The 17,433-nt window shown below is 45.3% G+C and overlaps 1 protein-coding gene across 3 annotated transcripts in view; it reads right to left on the bottom strand.

The window, feature by feature from the left end:
• Positions 1–17,135, bottom strand: part of vwa8 (von Willebrand factor A domain containing 8) — a 43,859-nt gene extending 26,724 nt beyond the window's left edge. The window contains exons 1-17 of one of the 3 annotated variants that reach the window (XM_060039296.1): positions 16,831–17,135; positions 16,408–16,485; positions 15,823–15,953; positions 15,351–15,461; positions 11,213–11,380; positions 10,696–10,860; positions 10,417–10,466; positions 10,019–10,127; positions 9,067–9,171; positions 8,717–8,839; positions 7,714–7,848; positions 7,555–7,632; positions 4,939–5,099; positions 4,278–4,391; positions 1,062–1,245; positions 641–718; positions 348–463 (exon numbers count right to left, since the gene is read on the bottom strand). In XM_060039296.1, the coding sequence (XP_059895279.1) occupies positions 348–463; positions 641–718; positions 1,062–1,245; positions 4,278–4,391; positions 4,939–5,099; positions 7,555–7,632; positions 7,714–7,848; positions 8,717–8,839; positions 9,067–9,171; positions 10,019–10,127; positions 10,417–10,466; positions 10,696–10,860; positions 11,213–11,380; positions 15,351–15,461; positions 15,823–15,953; positions 16,408–16,485; positions 16,831–16,969 (2,045 nt within the window). In that variant the 5' untranslated portion in view covers positions 16,970–17,135. Of the gene's footprint in view, positions 1–347; positions 464–640; positions 719–1,061; positions 1,246–4,277; positions 4,392–4,938; positions 5,100–7,554; positions 7,633–7,713; positions 7,849–8,716; positions 8,840–9,066; positions 9,172–10,018; positions 10,128–10,416; positions 10,467–10,695; positions 10,861–11,212; positions 11,417–15,350; positions 15,462–15,822; positions 15,954–16,407; positions 16,486–16,830 lie in introns of those variants that run through there. The other 2 variants (XM_060039298.1, XM_060039297.1) reach the window with 2 other exon arrangements.
• Positions 17,136–17,433: the final 298 nt, after the last annotated feature.

Below are 17,433 nucleotides of genomic sequence, written 5' to 3'. Positions count from 1 at the left end.
AATCGCATATTTTTTCTTTTTACTTTTACTACGTACTGCAGCTGCTCTTACAAAGTATGTACTATTGCACACAGTATGCAATGCATCCAATTGGGACTTACTACAGTTGATTTCACAGATTAGCACACCTGTAGTGCAGCCAATCACGGGCCTCGTAGGTATGACTTATCTTCGGCTACGCAGAGGATAGTGGGGCAGATTAGCGCAAAAAGCATACTGCCTCTTCCGTACTATGTATTCAGAGATACTTAATAGCATGGTAGGATGGGTATTGGAACACTGTGTGTGTGTGTGTGTGTGTGTGTGTGTGTGTGTGTGTGTGTGTGTGTGTGTGTGTGTGTGTGTACCTGGAGAGGCAGGCCTTGTTGACGGCGTACTCTACGCTCTCCTCGGGGTACTGGGAGAGACGGCGGCAAACCCTCAACAGCTGTCTGGTGGAGAGAGAGGAAGCCAGGGACTTGGCCTACACACACACACACACACACACACACACACACACACACACACACACACACACACACACACACACACACACACACACACACACACACACACACACACACACACACTTTCTTGTAAACATGTGAGTGTGAACAGCCATGGAATGTATAGGAATACATAAATGTATGTTTTTAGGTACCGTGGGGTCATTGGCCGAGCGCAGGCTGTGTGCGAGGTTCAGCAGCTGCTCCACCGCCTCTGTAGGGGCGTTGGGCGTCTGGGACAGAAGGGAGAGAGACGCAGAGATGAGGGACAGACACAGATACATTCTAGTGTTTATTATATTGTGATACCTCATATCTTAATTCACTCAAAAATAACGCTTGTATTAACATAACGGGGGTGATGATGAAAATCACTTTTAAAAGGTGATTTGTGGGATTTCCCTTTTGCTGTCTTTCAACCATGAGCCAGAGGTGTGTGTGTGTGTGTGTGTGTGTGTGTGTGTGTGTGTGTGTGTGTGTGTGTGTGTGTGTGTGTGTGTGTGTGTGTGTGTGTGTGTGTGTGTGTGTGTGTGTGTGTGTGTGTGTGTGTGTGTGTTGCCGTTGAGGTCTGCTCACCAGTCCCTGGATGAGGCGGGCTTCCTCCGCCCGGGCCAGGGGACTGACTGAGTGGAACATGAACATGGTGAGCAGCTCGGGGCCCAACCACTGTTGGTTCCCCCCGGCTCCACCGTGGACCCCCACCACGGGGGGCTCGGCCAGGGCCAGGATCCTGAACGACGGGTGGATGGGGAATATAGACCTGGAGGAAGGAGAAGAAAATCAAACAACAAATCCCAAAACAGTTACACATTCGATCCCACAAAAAGTTAAGTGTGCATCTGGGTGTACCTGTTTGAGCTGGCTGTAACCAATGCCCAACTCTCGATAGGATGTGTTCCTGCTACCTGGCACATGATGATCTTAGAGACATTTGACCCACATTTATTATTCCAGCTCCATCAGGGACTTCCAACATCAGAGGAATAAAGAAAGAGGATAAGCTGCACGACAACTGGCTATGCTATTACGCGCACACACACACACACACACACACACACACACATTAACACTTTAATATGGACACACACACACACACACACACACACTGAGCCACAGGAGCAGAGGAAGAGGAAGTGGGCTTGTTTTCTTACAGACGCCCCAGCCACAAACATCCTTCCTGCCAGCCAGCCAAGGTGGGGTTACAAGACACACGGACACATGCAGACGGGCTGACGTGCATTATAACCTTCAAGCTGTGCCAGTGTGCCTACTTACTCACACTTAACAAACAAGGTCTTAAAACGGATGGTGCATTATCAAGGTTTTAAGATTACACAAAATACCATTCGGTTTCAACGTCTCGTTGCAATAATCTTGCCAGGTCCATGGCTTGATGTGGCTTGGCTGACCTTTCCCACCAACTTTAAACTTAGTTCACCTCAAATACTCTCTGCAAGGCAAGACCTCCCTCTCCCTCTCTCTCTCTCTCTGTCCACTTTGGCCTGTTACCTCTCTCATTCACACTCTATGGCAATCCCTCTCACATTCTCTTGCTCTTGCCCTCTTCCTGTTATGGTGGTCAAGCTGAAAGCAGCCATTGTTGTCATGTGCAAGGAGCACACATCTGTTCGTACAGATTTAGAGTTGACCTCTCCCACACATATACCACAGTCCCCCTCACGCTGAACTGTGCACACAACGGTTTATAGCGTGTCTGAGGAAAATTGGCGGTGAGGGCCATGTGTGTGTGTGTGTGTGTGTGTGTGTGTGTGTGTGTGTGCGTGCACTTGTGCGTGTACTTGTGCGCGTGTGTGCTTGCCCCGCCCTATCGCCCAACAATATTCAACAGACTGCGGGAGCTTGTCTCTAGCTCTAGCTATGATAATATCATGGAGTCTTTTATCCACAGCTGACCAAACAACACATCAACAGGTCTTGTCCTTTGGGTGAGGTGGTGTGTGCGTGTGCGTGTGCGTGTGTGAGGTGGTGTGTGCGTGTGCGTGTGTGTGTGTGTGTGTGTGCGTGTCTGTGATGTTGGATACAACCGCCGACACATACCTCGTGAGTGCAAGAATTACGGTCTACAAGACAAAAGGTGAATGGCCGAACACAAAGCGTTGCACCTCAAATCAACACATCTCAGCAGGACGGCGAGCCAGGTTGTTGTTGCTCTGAACAACATGGACCACGACAAGTGATCCATTTGGGCACGGACATAGACCTGAGCCAGTTTAGCATGGATATTTGGCACGTGTAACTCACAAGGAAACTCCCAAGCTGCAGGAGAGCCCACATCTAGAAATAGAGCCGGACCTTCGCCGTTTTGAAGACCTCCCTCTTCTGACATCACAAGTGGCCGTGTCCACCTAGATGTGTGATGGACAGATGAGCAACGTTTGCTACAGTCCACTGGGTAGCTGATCTATCCGGCACACCTCTAGGTGGACACGCCCACTTGTGATGTCAGAAGAGGCCGATTTTCAAAACGGCTTGTAATCACATTCACACCTGGTGGTATAGTATGTCCCCTTTAACGAAGGCTGCAGGTTTGTTATGATCATGTGACGGGGCTGCCGGCTACCCTGTAAAAAAAACTACTTCCCTTCACTTTCAAAAAGCTGAGGACATGTGTGTCGCATCGACCCTTCATCAGCAGGTGACCAGGTTACCAGCCAATCAGAAGTTAAGCATGCGTAGCAAGTGTTTAACCCAGAGAGGGAGTCATCCAGTGCAGACCAAAGTAGAACATGGTTTTGGGGGTTTAGTTCTCCTTTAATATGAACCCCTGACCTCATAGTGTGTGTGTGTGTGAGTGTGTGTGAGTGTGTGTGCGTGTGTGTGTGTGTGTGTGTGCGTGTCTGTGATGTTGGATACAACCGCCGACACATACCTCGTGAGTGCAAGAATTACGGTCTACAAGACAAAAGGTGAATGGCCGAACACAAAGCGTTGCACCTCAAATCAACACATCTCAGCAGGACGGCGAGCCAGGTTGTTGTTGCTCTGAACAACATGGACCACGACAAGTGATCCATTTGGGCACGGACATAGACCTGAGCCAGTTTAGCATGGATATTTGGCACGTGTAACTCACAAGGAAACTCCCAAGCTGCAGGAGAGCCCACATCTAGAAATAGAGCCGGACCTTCGCCGTTTTGAAGACCTCCCTCTTCTGACATCACAAGTGGCCGTGTCCACCTAGATGTGTGATGGACAGATGAGCAACGTTTGCTACAGTCCACTGGGTAGCTGATCTATCCGGCACACCTCTAGGTGGACACGCCCACTTGTGATGTCAGAAGAGGCCGATTTTCAAAACGGCTTGTAATCACATTCACACCTGGTGGTATAGTATGTCCCCTTTAACGAAGGCTGCAGGTTTGTTATGATCATGTGACGGGGCTGCCGGCTACCCTGTAAAAAAAACTACTTCCCTTCACTTTCAAAAAGCTGAGGACATGTGTGTCGCATCGACCCTTCATCAGCAGGTGACCAGGTTACCAGCCAATCAGAAGTTAAGCATGCGTAGCAAGTGTTTAACCCAGAGAGGGAGTCATCCAGTGCAGACCAAAGTAGAACATGGTTTTGGGGGTTTAGTTCTCCTTTAATATGAACCCCTGACCTCATAGTGTGTGTGTGTGTGAGTGTGTGAGTGTGTGAGTGTGAGTGTGTGTGTGTGTGTGTGTGTCCCACCCTATCGCCTAACAATATTCCTCAGACTTTGGGTTTACTTCTCCAATATGACCGACTGACCTCAGTGTGTGCGTGTTCGTGCGTGCGTGCGTATCGTACCTGTCCTGCAGCTCCTGGTCAGTCAGCTCCAGCTGCTCCTTCAGCGTCTGGTAGCGGTCCCAGCGGAGCAGCTTCGTGCCGTCGTACAGGGACAGCTCCCGGTCGTGGAGGAGCCTGGAGGGGGGGGGTGGTACAGCACATTGGACTGGTCTGTACTTGTGTGAGTTTGCGTGTGTGTGTCTGTTTGCCTAAAGGTCTAAATGTTCAAAAAAAAAAAAATAGTCCATTGTCCATTGAAGAGTCCAACTCGTTTTCGGAGCTATAAAGATGTCATATATTTATAGTAGATATATTATGGGTGGGCGATTAATCAAATTTTGATCGCGTTTTCCAATTCTACAAAACTAATATAATCGAGTTTTCAATTATTTTCATTCATTTTTTTACTGAATAAATACAACATGTTTTCAAACTCAAAAATAAAATTGCTTGAATTATCGTGGTTTCAATTTTGAACAAAATAATCAAGATTATGATTTTTTCCATAATCGAGCAGGCCTAACATATATAAAAAAGATTACATGATTTTGAAGACCTCATGTCCTGGTTGCTTTTCATCTTTCCATCAGAACCACGGTGTGTCACCGTGTGTGTGACAGTGTGTGTGTGTTTGTGACTGTGTGCGTGACCGTGTGTGTGACAGTGTTGTGTGTGTGTCTACCTGGAGAGCACGGCCAGCGTGCCCAGGTTGACCCGGTGTATGCCATCCAGAAGCAGCAGCTTTCCCTCCTGGGCGGCGGTAACCAACGGCGACGGCCGCCACGCCGTGTCACCGTTGGGCAGCGTGTACCTCTGCTGGAGCAGGTCCCGACCCGTCATGTCCTGCGAGAGGGGTGTGTGTGTGTGTGTGTGTGTGTGTGTGTGTGTGTGTGTGTGTGTGTGTGTGTGTGTGTGTGTGTGTGTGTGTGTGTGTGTGTGTGGGGTATACAAGAGGAAGCAAGGAAAGGAAAAAGAAAGGATAAAAAAAAAAAACCTTCAAAGTTACAATGTAAGCAAAACTAGCATCATATCTGCAATAGTATTGAGGCATCTGCGCATCAACCACAAACTGTTTACCAAATAGAAACAAAATATGGACACAATCGATGAAACACACACGCATAGCACAATAACACTGTTGAGGCAGATTCAGCCTGTACGCATTATTTCCCCTCGATTTTTTTGTAGCAGTGGGACTGTGAGTTGGTATCTTAGCAACGCAACTTTACTTCTGGTGAGATTTCTTTGGGGAAAAATTTACAGATTGAGCTTCCAAATATGACATATCAACCAACAGAGTCAAGGTATCTGCTGAGACCTGATCATTGTGCAAATGTGCCTTGAACTTGGCCGAAACGTTTTTTTTTTTTTTGCAGTGGCGCTGACAATCCAGCAGTGGCGGTGTGCCACTGCTGAATGCATACAGGGGAAACACTGCTGTACGTAACCCTAACAACAGGGTAGGATTCAAACAAAGTAACATAAGTTATATAGTAGTAGTATACGGTTGTGTTGTAGCCCATTGGTTACAACACAACGTTCTACAGCTGGTGCATTCAAGCAGCAGAACCATAATTACTGTTATGAGCGACACCTGTGTTTGTCCTGCGACGACACCTCTGTGGAAAGGGTCCGTCGTAGATTGGGATTAATTAAGTGAAAGAGAAATGCATCCATTAGGGATAGGAGCAGAAAAAGCCTGCCCTTAAAGAAAAAGGGCAGGCAGAGCTAGAGGAGGGAGGCCGTGGGGTGTATGTTCTCTAGGCCCTGCTGACATAATTCAAGAGATTTAATGGACGTGGAATAGGCTGTCCCTGTTGGTCAAACATAAGTCTCTCTCTCTCTCTCTCTCTCTCTCTCTCTCTCTCTCTCTCTCTCTCTCTCTCTCTCTCTCTCTCTCTCTCTCTCTCTCTCTCTCTCTCTCTCTCTCTCTCTCTCTCTCTCTCTCTCTCTCTCTCTCTCTCTCTCTCTCTCTCTCTCTCTCTCTCTCTCTCTCTCTCTCTCTCTCTCTCTCTCTCTCTGAAAACACCCTGGGTAATTTGTCCTTAGATAGATGGCAAATGTCCATTAGGTTACATGAAAACCATTGTCTTCCAGGAGCAACGGCGCCAAATCAGATACGGTTCAACATTTAGTAACTGTTTTGTTTCTTTGTCAACACACACATCCTATTTTAAATGATGGCTCCGAGGACAAATACATAAACAAAATCTATGATTTCCTTCACCGGGCTGAGAATTGTCAACGGCTTTCCCAAAACGGGATTTTCTTTTATAGCTGACATGACGGATTGCTTCATGCAGGAATTCCGCAATTCCCAGAGCACAAGTAACCCCTGACCTCAGCCGGCTAAAAATAGCTGCGGCATGATGCATAAATACAAAAGCCCACAGCATTAAAAACACACACACACAAGGAAGTCATTTTCTCCACTGTCCTTACCCAGTAGACTGCATTCCTGAGACACACACACACACACACACACACACACACACACACACACACACACACACACACACACACACACACACACACACACACACACACACACACACACACACACACACACACACACACACACACACACAGCAGAGAGTCCTGCTTCAGTTCAGGTACCTGAGATCAGAACCAGATATGGGGAGTTCTTAACCCCCCCTCACACATACATGCCTTCCTCCCCCCTGTACTTCCTCCATAACACACACTCAGCCCCGTGACCAGAGACAAAGGGGGATATAACAAGGCACATGTAGCGATGCATAGCGGAGTGCTCCTGGACTCTGATTGGTCCCCCAGAGCAGCGTGTATCTAGGCAGAATCTGATTTGGACGTATTTAGATGTAACAACCATTTGGCTCAGAGGTATTCCCTAAGCCCTGCTTGGTTTGGATCCCCCCCCTCAAGCCCCACACACAGTGCAGATCAGGGGGGGGTCATGGAGGGAAAGGGGGGACCCCTCCCTTTGAGAATTAACAGCTCAAGGACTGCTGGAATGTTAACAATGTGGTCTGTGCGTTCCTCCTTTTGCAATAAACTAGAGCTTTTCGACAAATGCAGATGTTTGTGTGTGTTAGTGTGTGTAAATCCTTGTTCTTAATGACACACTGTGCGCATTTCCACTGAAATAATGATAATTTATGTGCCATTGATTCACACTATTAAACTGTGATTTACTTGGATAAGACTGTTTCAATTTGGAGTTGAAATATTCATAATTCATTACAATACTGATCACTTGGTTACAATTTGAACACTAGCAAGGCCGTTCAGCATGGAGTGCAGATGGGGTGGTCTGTACCTGATACAGCATGACGGGCTCCATGCTGTATCCCAGTATCTCTGCAAACTCTCTGGCGATCACCGACTTCCCACAACCCTGTGGGAGACAGAGTGGAGCTCTTACCAAAGGTTCCAGCCTTGATGCACATTTGTTTTGTTGTTTAGTTGTGTTTGCTACCTTGGCCCCAATCAGACACATGTCTTTGACCATGTGTGATGTCATCATTTCAGCCAGCAGCTGGGCCTGGCTTGGGGTACTGATGAAGGCGGGGCTACTGTTGGGTGGCCGCGGTTCATTGGTGCCGGCTGGGACCTGCAGCACCAATAGCAATCAAGAATCAAACAAACAGAATATATTGAAACGGCGGCATTGCATGACAATATACTCTAGTATATAACTGAAAATACTTAATACTTAGTTAGAGTTCTACCCTGCATAATCATTGTACAAAAACACCAGTGCTGGCTATTTTTAACTGTGGGAGTGATTAGTTAATGATGGATGAGGATTGTTGAAAGGTCAGCGAATAACGTCCTCAAAACCGCATGACGCACGTTGCAGCTCACTCCGAGCCAAAAGACTTCCAGCCACACGTTAGTGGAAATCCCAGCCCCACAGGGGGCGAGGACAGGGCTGAGATCAACCCATGTTCCGCTCACTCTGGGAATATTCCCTTCTCTCGAGGGGTGACTCAGCGAATCACCCTCCCGTTAAATTATAGATAGATAGACAGATAGGGAGCTAGACTCAGGAGGAGACGTGCGGTCCGCGCCAGACTTGAGGTCAGAGATTAGATAATGGGACGGCCAACTGATAGTTGTGACTCCTGCTCCTGCTCCTGCTCCTGGGTCAGGCTGACAAGGACCATATCTGTCAAGACGCATGAACGGATGATGCGCCGTTTGGTGGGGAAGAGCTGCGGTACTTTGGAAGTTTGAGAAATTAGGTTTTCTTTGATGAACAAGAACGTATGATTACATAAAGTTAGTTTATCTAGCTTAGCAACCGACCAATGCGCCTGAAAATCGGGACTCTCTCACGGTTCTCATTAACTCCCCTAAATCTTCTGAAGTGTGGCCTTCTGGGAAATGTAGTCAATAGGGTGGTCTTGGGCTTTGGTGTTACAGGTTGGAGGTTTTACATGTTTACACATTTGCGGCCACTCTTCCCAGGTGTATACCTGAAAGGTGACCTCCTTGTCTGCGATCCTCAGTGTGACATCCGCCAGGAAATCAGTGGTGGGAATGACGCTGGCCACAGCGCTGGGAGCCGGTTGACCATGGTCATCCAAGAGCTCAAATCTCTGCAAAGCAATGTAACGTTACACACAAATGTGGGTGTCTGGGTAAGTAAAGGTAGGAGGGGCATTTGTCAAACATATCGAATTAATTATAAACCTAAAATGAATATAGAACAATACATATTGGGGCATGCGTTGCTCTGAGTGTGTGTGTGTGTGTGTGTGTGTGTGTGTGTGTGTGTGTGTGTGTGTGTGTGTGTGTGTGTGTGTGTGTGTGTGTGTGTCTTTACACTGAGGACACCCTCCACGGCAGTGAGTCCCTCCTTTCCCAGCATGCTGTGGTAGGGATACAGCCTCTGCACCATCTGCTTGGATGCCAGCATGGGAAGGACATTCTGCAAGAAAAGCAGAGAATTACTAACACATAAACACCAAATTAGCCTTTTGGTGGACGGTTTTCTCCAAAGGGTTTTGCAACACCATGAGGGCATCAATTCTAAAAAAAGACGAGTTGTCCTGGTGTGAATTGAACCTCCCTAAGCCTGGCAGTGTTAATGTCATGCTCGACCAGTGGAACTCGACAGGATCATTATTCTAATTCAGGAGTTATTGTTTGTGTTCCCTTTTTCTCGCTGTGGTTTGCAGGTGCCACTCATAGGTGGCGGCTGTGGTTGTGGTTACTGAGGTTTGGTGTGTTCTGCTATAAGGAGACCGACGGCGGTGGCACTGGCTTATGTTCACCTGGGAGACAGGACTGAAAGGTTTTCTCCATGTAGCATCAAAAGCGCTTTTTGTGTAACGCTTCTTTGATTTATTTTTTGGTTTGAGGTGGCATAGCCATCCATGAGCAATTAGTGCGTGAATGAGACTGTGAGAATATCTATTTGAGGTTGACTGCGTCTGCCTGAGACATTTTAGATTTAGGGACCCCTCCCGGCTATTTTCTGACCATTCAGGGCATCTTTTCCCTGATCGGTTTTTGGACTCCATCTTGCCTGTGAATTACACTATAATGATGCCACCCCACTCAATGACAAAAAAAGGTAGAGAGGGAGGGAGTAGAAAGGGCAGTACTATTTTAGTTTGATTAGTTAAACTAAATTCTTCTCTCTTTCTGCCTTTTCTCTTTACAGCCGTCACATCGCCCCGAGAGCAGCTTTGATGGCTTCTGTGATTACACGCCCTGATGGTCATGGTGTGGCAGCAATTGTTTTGCGGTGGATTTTTGGTTTGTTTCCTCACCAGCACTTGGAGAACGGAGGGCAGGTTGTCCACGGGGAAGTCTGGTAGGCCCAGCGTCGACGACTCCTGGGAGCAGAGGGTGGTGGCCATGGACAGCAGCTGGGACACCCTGGACAAGGGAGAGAACAAGCACAACACACATCCTTAGAAAACAACCCTTGACTCATAGAGAAAACCGTGCACTGAAGTTGTTTTGACCCACAACATAATATTAAGAAGTAGATGTGGGTGCTTTGCCTTAATTTTTTCTTTCACATCGAAGCAACAAGGAATGTTGTGGTCTATGATCACTCTCAGGTATTCTCGTAAAATGTCAGCCTGTTCTCGCAGAGCATTCCGCTAAATAAACAAACGGCAGGTGCCACACGAACACATTGGATAGAGGAGATGGGATGCACCTTTCAGGAGCGATGTTTGGTCCAGCCGCATACAGCAACTCCAACTGGTCCTGTAAGAAAAGAGCCCATAGGAAAGCTCTTACAAAGGATAATTGCACGCTCTCCTTTTAAAAGTAGTCAAGTCAAGGCAAGTCTATTTGTATAGCACAATTTCATATGGTATACGCAGACTCAATGCGCTTTTAGGAGAAACATAGAAAAACAACGTCTTTGTTCTTTTGACAAAGCTGCAACAACAGTAGAGGGATGATGCTGATCTGAAGAGTGCTACGCTCTGACCTTGAAGGGCAGGTAGTAGACGTCTCTGGCCTGGAAGCGGGAGCGAAGCGGGGGGTCCAGAGGGTTGCCCTTATACTTTGGCACAGGAAGTCCCAGTGCAATGACCCGGAAGTCCTCGCTGACGCGAACGATCTGCCAGGCGTCCATCTCCACTTTGGTGTGCTCCTGGAAATGCCAAACAGATCTTTATGAGAAACCAAAACTTATTGAACATTTATACTGTGGATTAGCCTAATTATCACCTCTTTGTTTCATAATCACAATCCACTGCACATGTATATACGGTTAACAGTTCAAGTACAATTATATATGCAAGTATGTAACTTCAAAAGTACCATTAAATCTGAGCTCACTTCACAGCCATAACCACCTAAACATCAGTGAATCCCTTCCCCTGACCCATCCAGGTGGTTTTGTTTGGACCAGGTGTTGCATAGTTCCAAACACCTGACCTCTGGGCCTCACAACTGGGCCTCACAACTGGGCCTCACCCCTGGGCACCGCCCCTGAACCTCACCTGCAGCAGCTGGTCGTAACGCTGGGAGGACATGAGGAAGCGTCCGTCCTCTAGCTGCATCTCGCGGTTCTCCAGCAGGTTGTTGAGCACCGGCAGCACGTTCCTCTCGGCCTTCTCCAGGCCCTCCAGCACCAGGATGCGGCCCTCGGTAGCCGCCCGCACAGCACACTGCGAGAGCGGAGCACCACGACCACTCAATTACCGCTGTACAATCAATGCAGAGAAAATCATTTGGGAAAATCGTTGGCAGGGCAATGGGTTGGTGGGGGTCGGTCAGGTGGTCTCAGAGGGACGAGGCAACCGTAAATGGATTAAGATACTTTAAAAATAAGGAGACCTTTTATTTTAAGTACCGATCAATTGTGAGCTCCGGCAAATGATCTCCCCCTGCTTACCGCCGGCCAACGGCTAAAAGCATTTACAAAAAAAACGTTTTACGCTGTACATCAAGCGCTACTGCCCACGCGGCATTTAACAATGAGAGCTGACCATAAAGCCTTCCTGAGGATGTCCTCTATGTATTGTGTTAGGAAGGGCCTCCGAACCACACAACAGTCTGTTCTGTTTTAGGAAAGGGCTCCTATTTTCTAACACCAGCAACGCTGGATACGAAACTTCTGTCGCGTTCGCCAAGTTTGTGAATGACCTCGAGTCTCTCTCACTGCCTGCATGTGGGTAAAAAAAAAGTAGTGTGTGTGTGTCCCTGTGTGTATGTGTGTGTGTGTCCCTGTTTGTGCACGTGTGGCTCTGTGTGTATGTATGTGTGTGTGTGTGTCTCCCTGCGTGTGTGTGTTCGTGCTCGATAGCGTGCAACCACTGCATGTGACCGTGCACATTTCTGCAGAAACCCAAATGGCCCGGTTGTGACGTCAAGAGACAGGAAAGCATAGCTGTCTGGGGCACCGCAGAGCCAGTAGCCATATAATTAGGTTAACATGTAAATACGTGGCAGGCTGTGAGGGGTGTGGAGCCATGAAGCTATAGTGGGACCAGATGCTCTATATTTAAACTACACGTCTACTTTCAGCGCTGTGGGGCTGTAATCACATAATTGTTAGAAATGCACGTGACGCAGTATGGCGAGAGGCAGAACCACAAGCTGGCCGTTGTCTCCCTGGAAGAGACCAAGGTATACCCGTCCCATGACAAACTCACCGTCTGACTTCTCGATCCTTTGTACTCTCTAAGTAAACCTTCTCGCGGGGGTTTTCCTCTTCTAACGGATAATAACTGAGTATAATAACAACTAACGTTCCGGATAAGGAATAATCGTTTCTAAATGTAGGCTGATTATTAGGCTATCTGCTTGGGCGGAGCTGGGGTTGCGCGTTATAATAACTGCAGATCTGGGTCTATTTTGGAGCATGTGGGTGGCCGAGGTTCGCCGTGTGACATGAAAAGCTGGCTGACGATGGAGCGAGATGAGTAGGAGGCAGACATGTGGGACCTGTGTTCATTCATCTGAATGCCGTTCTCCCTTTTACATGTGGGTGGCTATTTAAGGGGGAGGGGGGGTGGGAGAGATAGGTGATATGAGGAGGCATGGAACAGAGCAGAAGGGAGAGAAAAAAGGAGAAGAAAAGGAAAGAGGAGAGAAGGAAGGATAGAAGGAGTTTTTGGGGCTGACACATGAAGTCTTAATATAGGAGTCCAAATTAGCAAACACCCCTTAGGAATATGAGTCAATGTATGTTCTAGTTAAAACACCCACCAACCAATATATACACAAGAGTGTCTGTCTGTCTGTGTAAGGGCTGGTGAAAGGCAGGGAGTGAGAGCAAGGATCTAGAGAATGCCAACCCACGCATACTTGCGTGGGCGAGATTAGCGCTTAGCGCGGGGTTACATGGGAAGCCATGTTAAGTTAAAACATTTCATCATACTTCTAACATCCCATGTACACACCCCCCCCACCCAAAACAGACACACACAAACAAAGACATGTGTCCAATTTATGTCACCCAAATTCAAAGATCCACCAGAACCCGAAATAGGGAAACTTCTCACAGCAATTATTCCAACCAGTAAATGGTATACCGCGGCAGTTTCCATGGGAACGATGGACACCTGGTTTTATTTTGATGAGATGGTGGGAGGCGAGAGAACACACCAAGTAAGATGGAGGAGGGGTAGGGGCTTCTTTTATTTATATTTCAGTTCTCATTGATTTCCGTTGGTGCATCTGTCACTCCATGGTAACGGCTGGAAAATGACCAGTAGGAAACTGTTTTAAACTGTGCAGTAAACCGTCTCCCATTCTGTTTATCTTTAACGGAGTTAGCCATTAAGTTTGATTGATGACGTTAAAGAATAAGAATAAACAATACAATCTCCACTTCTAAAACCTCAACAAGTTGCCTAAATAAAGGGGTGTTCCTCTCCCAACTCCTGCAATTATCAACTTTCTAGGGTGTGGTTCGAATAATTAAATATGAGATGGCAACATTATTTTAAATGAAAAAATAAAAGTTTGATTCCGTTTCCATAGAGACGGGGTTCTTTTAAAGCATTTGCCACTGTGCACTGATTAGTTGTGGAGAACAGGACATGATAGTGGCTGCCGCTCACAATACATGATCAGTGGACGACCCCTCACCACCTCAGCGCGCCCAGCAGGGTCTGATGATTACATTCAGGTGGAAGCGCCTGATCGGTCACCATCCCCCTACGGCCTGACACCCAAGAGAGTAGGTTGGGGGGGTGGGTAGGGTAACAAGAAGCTGTTTGTGTCGGGGACATGCGACAGAGGTTAGCCCCAGAAGAAGAGAGCGACATGGACACACAAACTTTGAAAACTACTTTTTAATATAGAGAAATACCTTAGATGCTGTTCAAAAGCCAAACAAAAAACAACGCATAGGAACTTTCCTCTCAACCAGACAAATTAACCAAACCTTAATGTAGTGTTAACTAACCAAGGATTGGAATTAGACAATGAAAACATTTGATTCAAATTGATTAAATGAATTTGTAGAGGCCAAACCTATACATGGAGATGAAATTGAATATTGAAGATGAGACGAATTATCAGTTAACTAAGTTGAGTATTCATGTATTCTAATCATGTAATATGTAGACGTTCAAGTTAACTAAGGTAGTGGTGTTCATGTTAACTAAGGTATTAATGTAGACTATTTTAATAGGGGGTTTAGTGGTAGTGTGTTAGGGTTAGCCCTTCCCCTAACCCAATACTCCTAACCCTAACCCTTATGACACTGCAATATAATAATGCTTATAACTGCATTAACTAATGCTATTTAATTTTTAACTAATGTTGCATCATCGTAAAGTGTAACAAAGACTCAAGCATTGAATGCCCATTTAAGCAACTCAAACTCACAACAGATTCTAATGGGAAAGTTCTGTATTGTGGCTGACCGAGAGGCAGGATCAAGTGTTCAGCCTGAGCACAAGAGCATCAAGCAACTCGTATAAGAAGAAGACTGTAAAGAAGAAGACTGATTGAAACCAAGACCACCACCGTATCGTTGTGCTCCGAATGACCCTATCATGCCCGATAACAAACCAACCCTTAAAAGTTGTGTCTGCAAACTTTATAAAAAAGTGCAGTCAGTTCAAGTAAATTATTTTCCAAGTTATTCCAACCGGAATTACAGGAAACCAACACTGTGCCGTAAATTGGGATGTGATGCTCCATCAATCATTGTTACAGTACTGCACAAGTTCAACACAGTCTTACAACAGCAAAACTGTGAACTTACCATGTCCGCTTTCGAGAGGTCTTTGCATCCGTGCAACAAACACACACAACCGGGAACTAATTGTTGTACTTCTCTTATAGCTTCTGAATAAATACACAGACAAGGCTTAGTAGAATGATATTCTACTATGAGGCTCTCAATTTACAAGTAAAAGTTATTAAATCTAGATAAAAAAATAGCCTTAACCATTTTACATTCTTGCATTTCCAATGTTTCGAAGATGCCTTCTACATTGCTTTCAATGCCACCTGCCAGCACCTGTCAAACTTAGTTTGAAACTAAGATAAAAAAAAAATAATAATAATAATAATAATAATAATAATAATGAATCAGATTGACAAATGTAAGCAAATGCTCCTTTTGGTTCACAATATACACCAATAACCCCAGAGATGCCGTCAGTTGTGCAGGCCTACCTGGTCTATGTAGAAGGCTGTACCAGAACGGATCTCCCTCCTTTGTTTCAAGTCTGTTTCTGTTGTATCTCTAGACAGGGACACATATTCCACCTCGCGTTTCGTCAGCTCCTGCTCAGAAAACAAGAGTTCATACATTAATATGTTACTTCACAAACACTGCCATTTGTAAGCAAGTTGTACACACACTACGCATCATCTTAAATAAGCTATTTATGGCAGTATGTTTATACCCCGACATGCATGATATAGTTAAATAGTAAAATAATACACACTGTATATGATAGTCACATTTCTTTCTCTAAAATAATGAGGATAACTGCATGCTGCAAGCCATGTTGAATCTTGTACTGCAAGTATACATGTGTGTATATACAATATATACAATACAAGTCAATAGTATATTACCGGTATGTACAAAATCTCAAAATGAACGAAATCATTGAATGCGTGTGTGTGTCTGTATGCTGACCAAGTACTGCATGGCAATGGAGCGTCTCAGTGGTCCAGGGGGTCCAATTAGAAAGACATCCTGGCCCAGCAGGTCTTTCTGCATGATCCACCGTAGATGCTGGGCCACTGTCTGAGGTAGTGAGCCTGCAACTATCAAAGACACCAGCAATGAGACGCTCAAACTTTAATCACTCAAGTCACTAACCGTGCATGCGTGTCCATGTGTAGTGTGCGTGTGGGAACACACACACACTACACTAACACAAAATGTCAATAATAATTAATAAAGAATATATTTGAAAAAAGCATTGACCATGTGGTTACAATAAAGTGGCTATAATAAACTGTTTTGCTAGTGATTTTATATTATTATTATTCAATAGTATGCCACACACAAATGACTCAAACATAAGTCTCTCTCTCTCTCTCTCTCTCTCTCTCTCTCTCTCTCTCTCTCTCTCTCTCTCTCTCTCTCTCTCTCTCTCTCTCTCTCGTTTGGTATAACATATAAGCAAAAAGAGCACAAAAACAAAAAACAAACAAACAACACAATTACAACAAAAAATATGATATTTTTTTAATTAGACAAAAATAGGCTACATACTGTGCATGACAGGAACTAGTTCTGGATTCTGGGGTGTTTTGATCTGATAAGAGACCTCTCCAATCTTCACAGTCTCACCTATTTAAATACAATCAAAAAAATCAACAATGGTTAATATTCATACACTCAAAATTAGGAAGGACACGTTAAAGAAATGACGGTAACAATCAAATCTGAAAACATACAAAAAAAATAGGGTCGGTACCTAATAATCATTAAACACTTAGTTCACCTAAAATAAATAGATGAAATGTGTGCATAACACCTTGTCCGACCTTTGCCACACATCCAACATGACATGTTACGTCATGATGGATAAACGGGTTACGGCTAGCATAATGCTAGGTTATTACAAACAGGTCGGAATGAATACCAGTAAAGGAAAATACGGCCAACCCGTATCAGATTCCATGTAGGGATTACCTGATGAGGTGTTGACGAATTTGACCTCATGTGTTCTCTGAGTCCATCCGTCCCTGCCCAAGAGAGGTCCCAGAATATTCCTCATTCTCCGAGCAGCGACAGCCGCTGCCGTACCTTTGCACAGCATTTGAGTATGCATTTTTAACAAACCAAGTGTTTAGCAGCAGTATACAGGATACACATGTGTTTAAAATAACTAAATCCTTGGATTTATCATGCTGATTTCATAACACCTGTCAGTTAACTAACTACATTGATGGTTACACGTTAGACTAGGCGGAAGATAATAATCGACGGACTGCATGCGGAGGCTTATGCTTTCCGTAGTGACATCCTGGTGATATTTTATGTTCCGACGCGTAAATAATAAGATAATCCGCCTAATCATTTATCTCGCTTTATAAAAATACTTAATGTGTTTTCTGGAGTTTATTATTGATCAATAATGAATGCCATATTATTTAAATCAATAATTAAATTGCTTTATTTACTTTCTTGCCTATATATTCCAGTATTTTGTAATGCTATATGAAAATGTTCAAATATATAATAACATATTATAATATAGTATAGCAGAGTAAAATATGATAGAATAAAGTAGAT

This window comes from Gadus macrocephalus, chromosome 20 (assembly GCF_031168955.1).
Source record: "Gadus macrocephalus chromosome 20, ASM3116895v1".
Lineage (NCBI taxonomy): Eukaryota > Metazoa > Chordata > Actinopteri > Gadiformes > Gadidae > Gadus > Gadus macrocephalus.
Note: the sequence above shows the minus strand (reverse complement) of the source record. Positions and strands in the feature narration are given on the sequence as shown.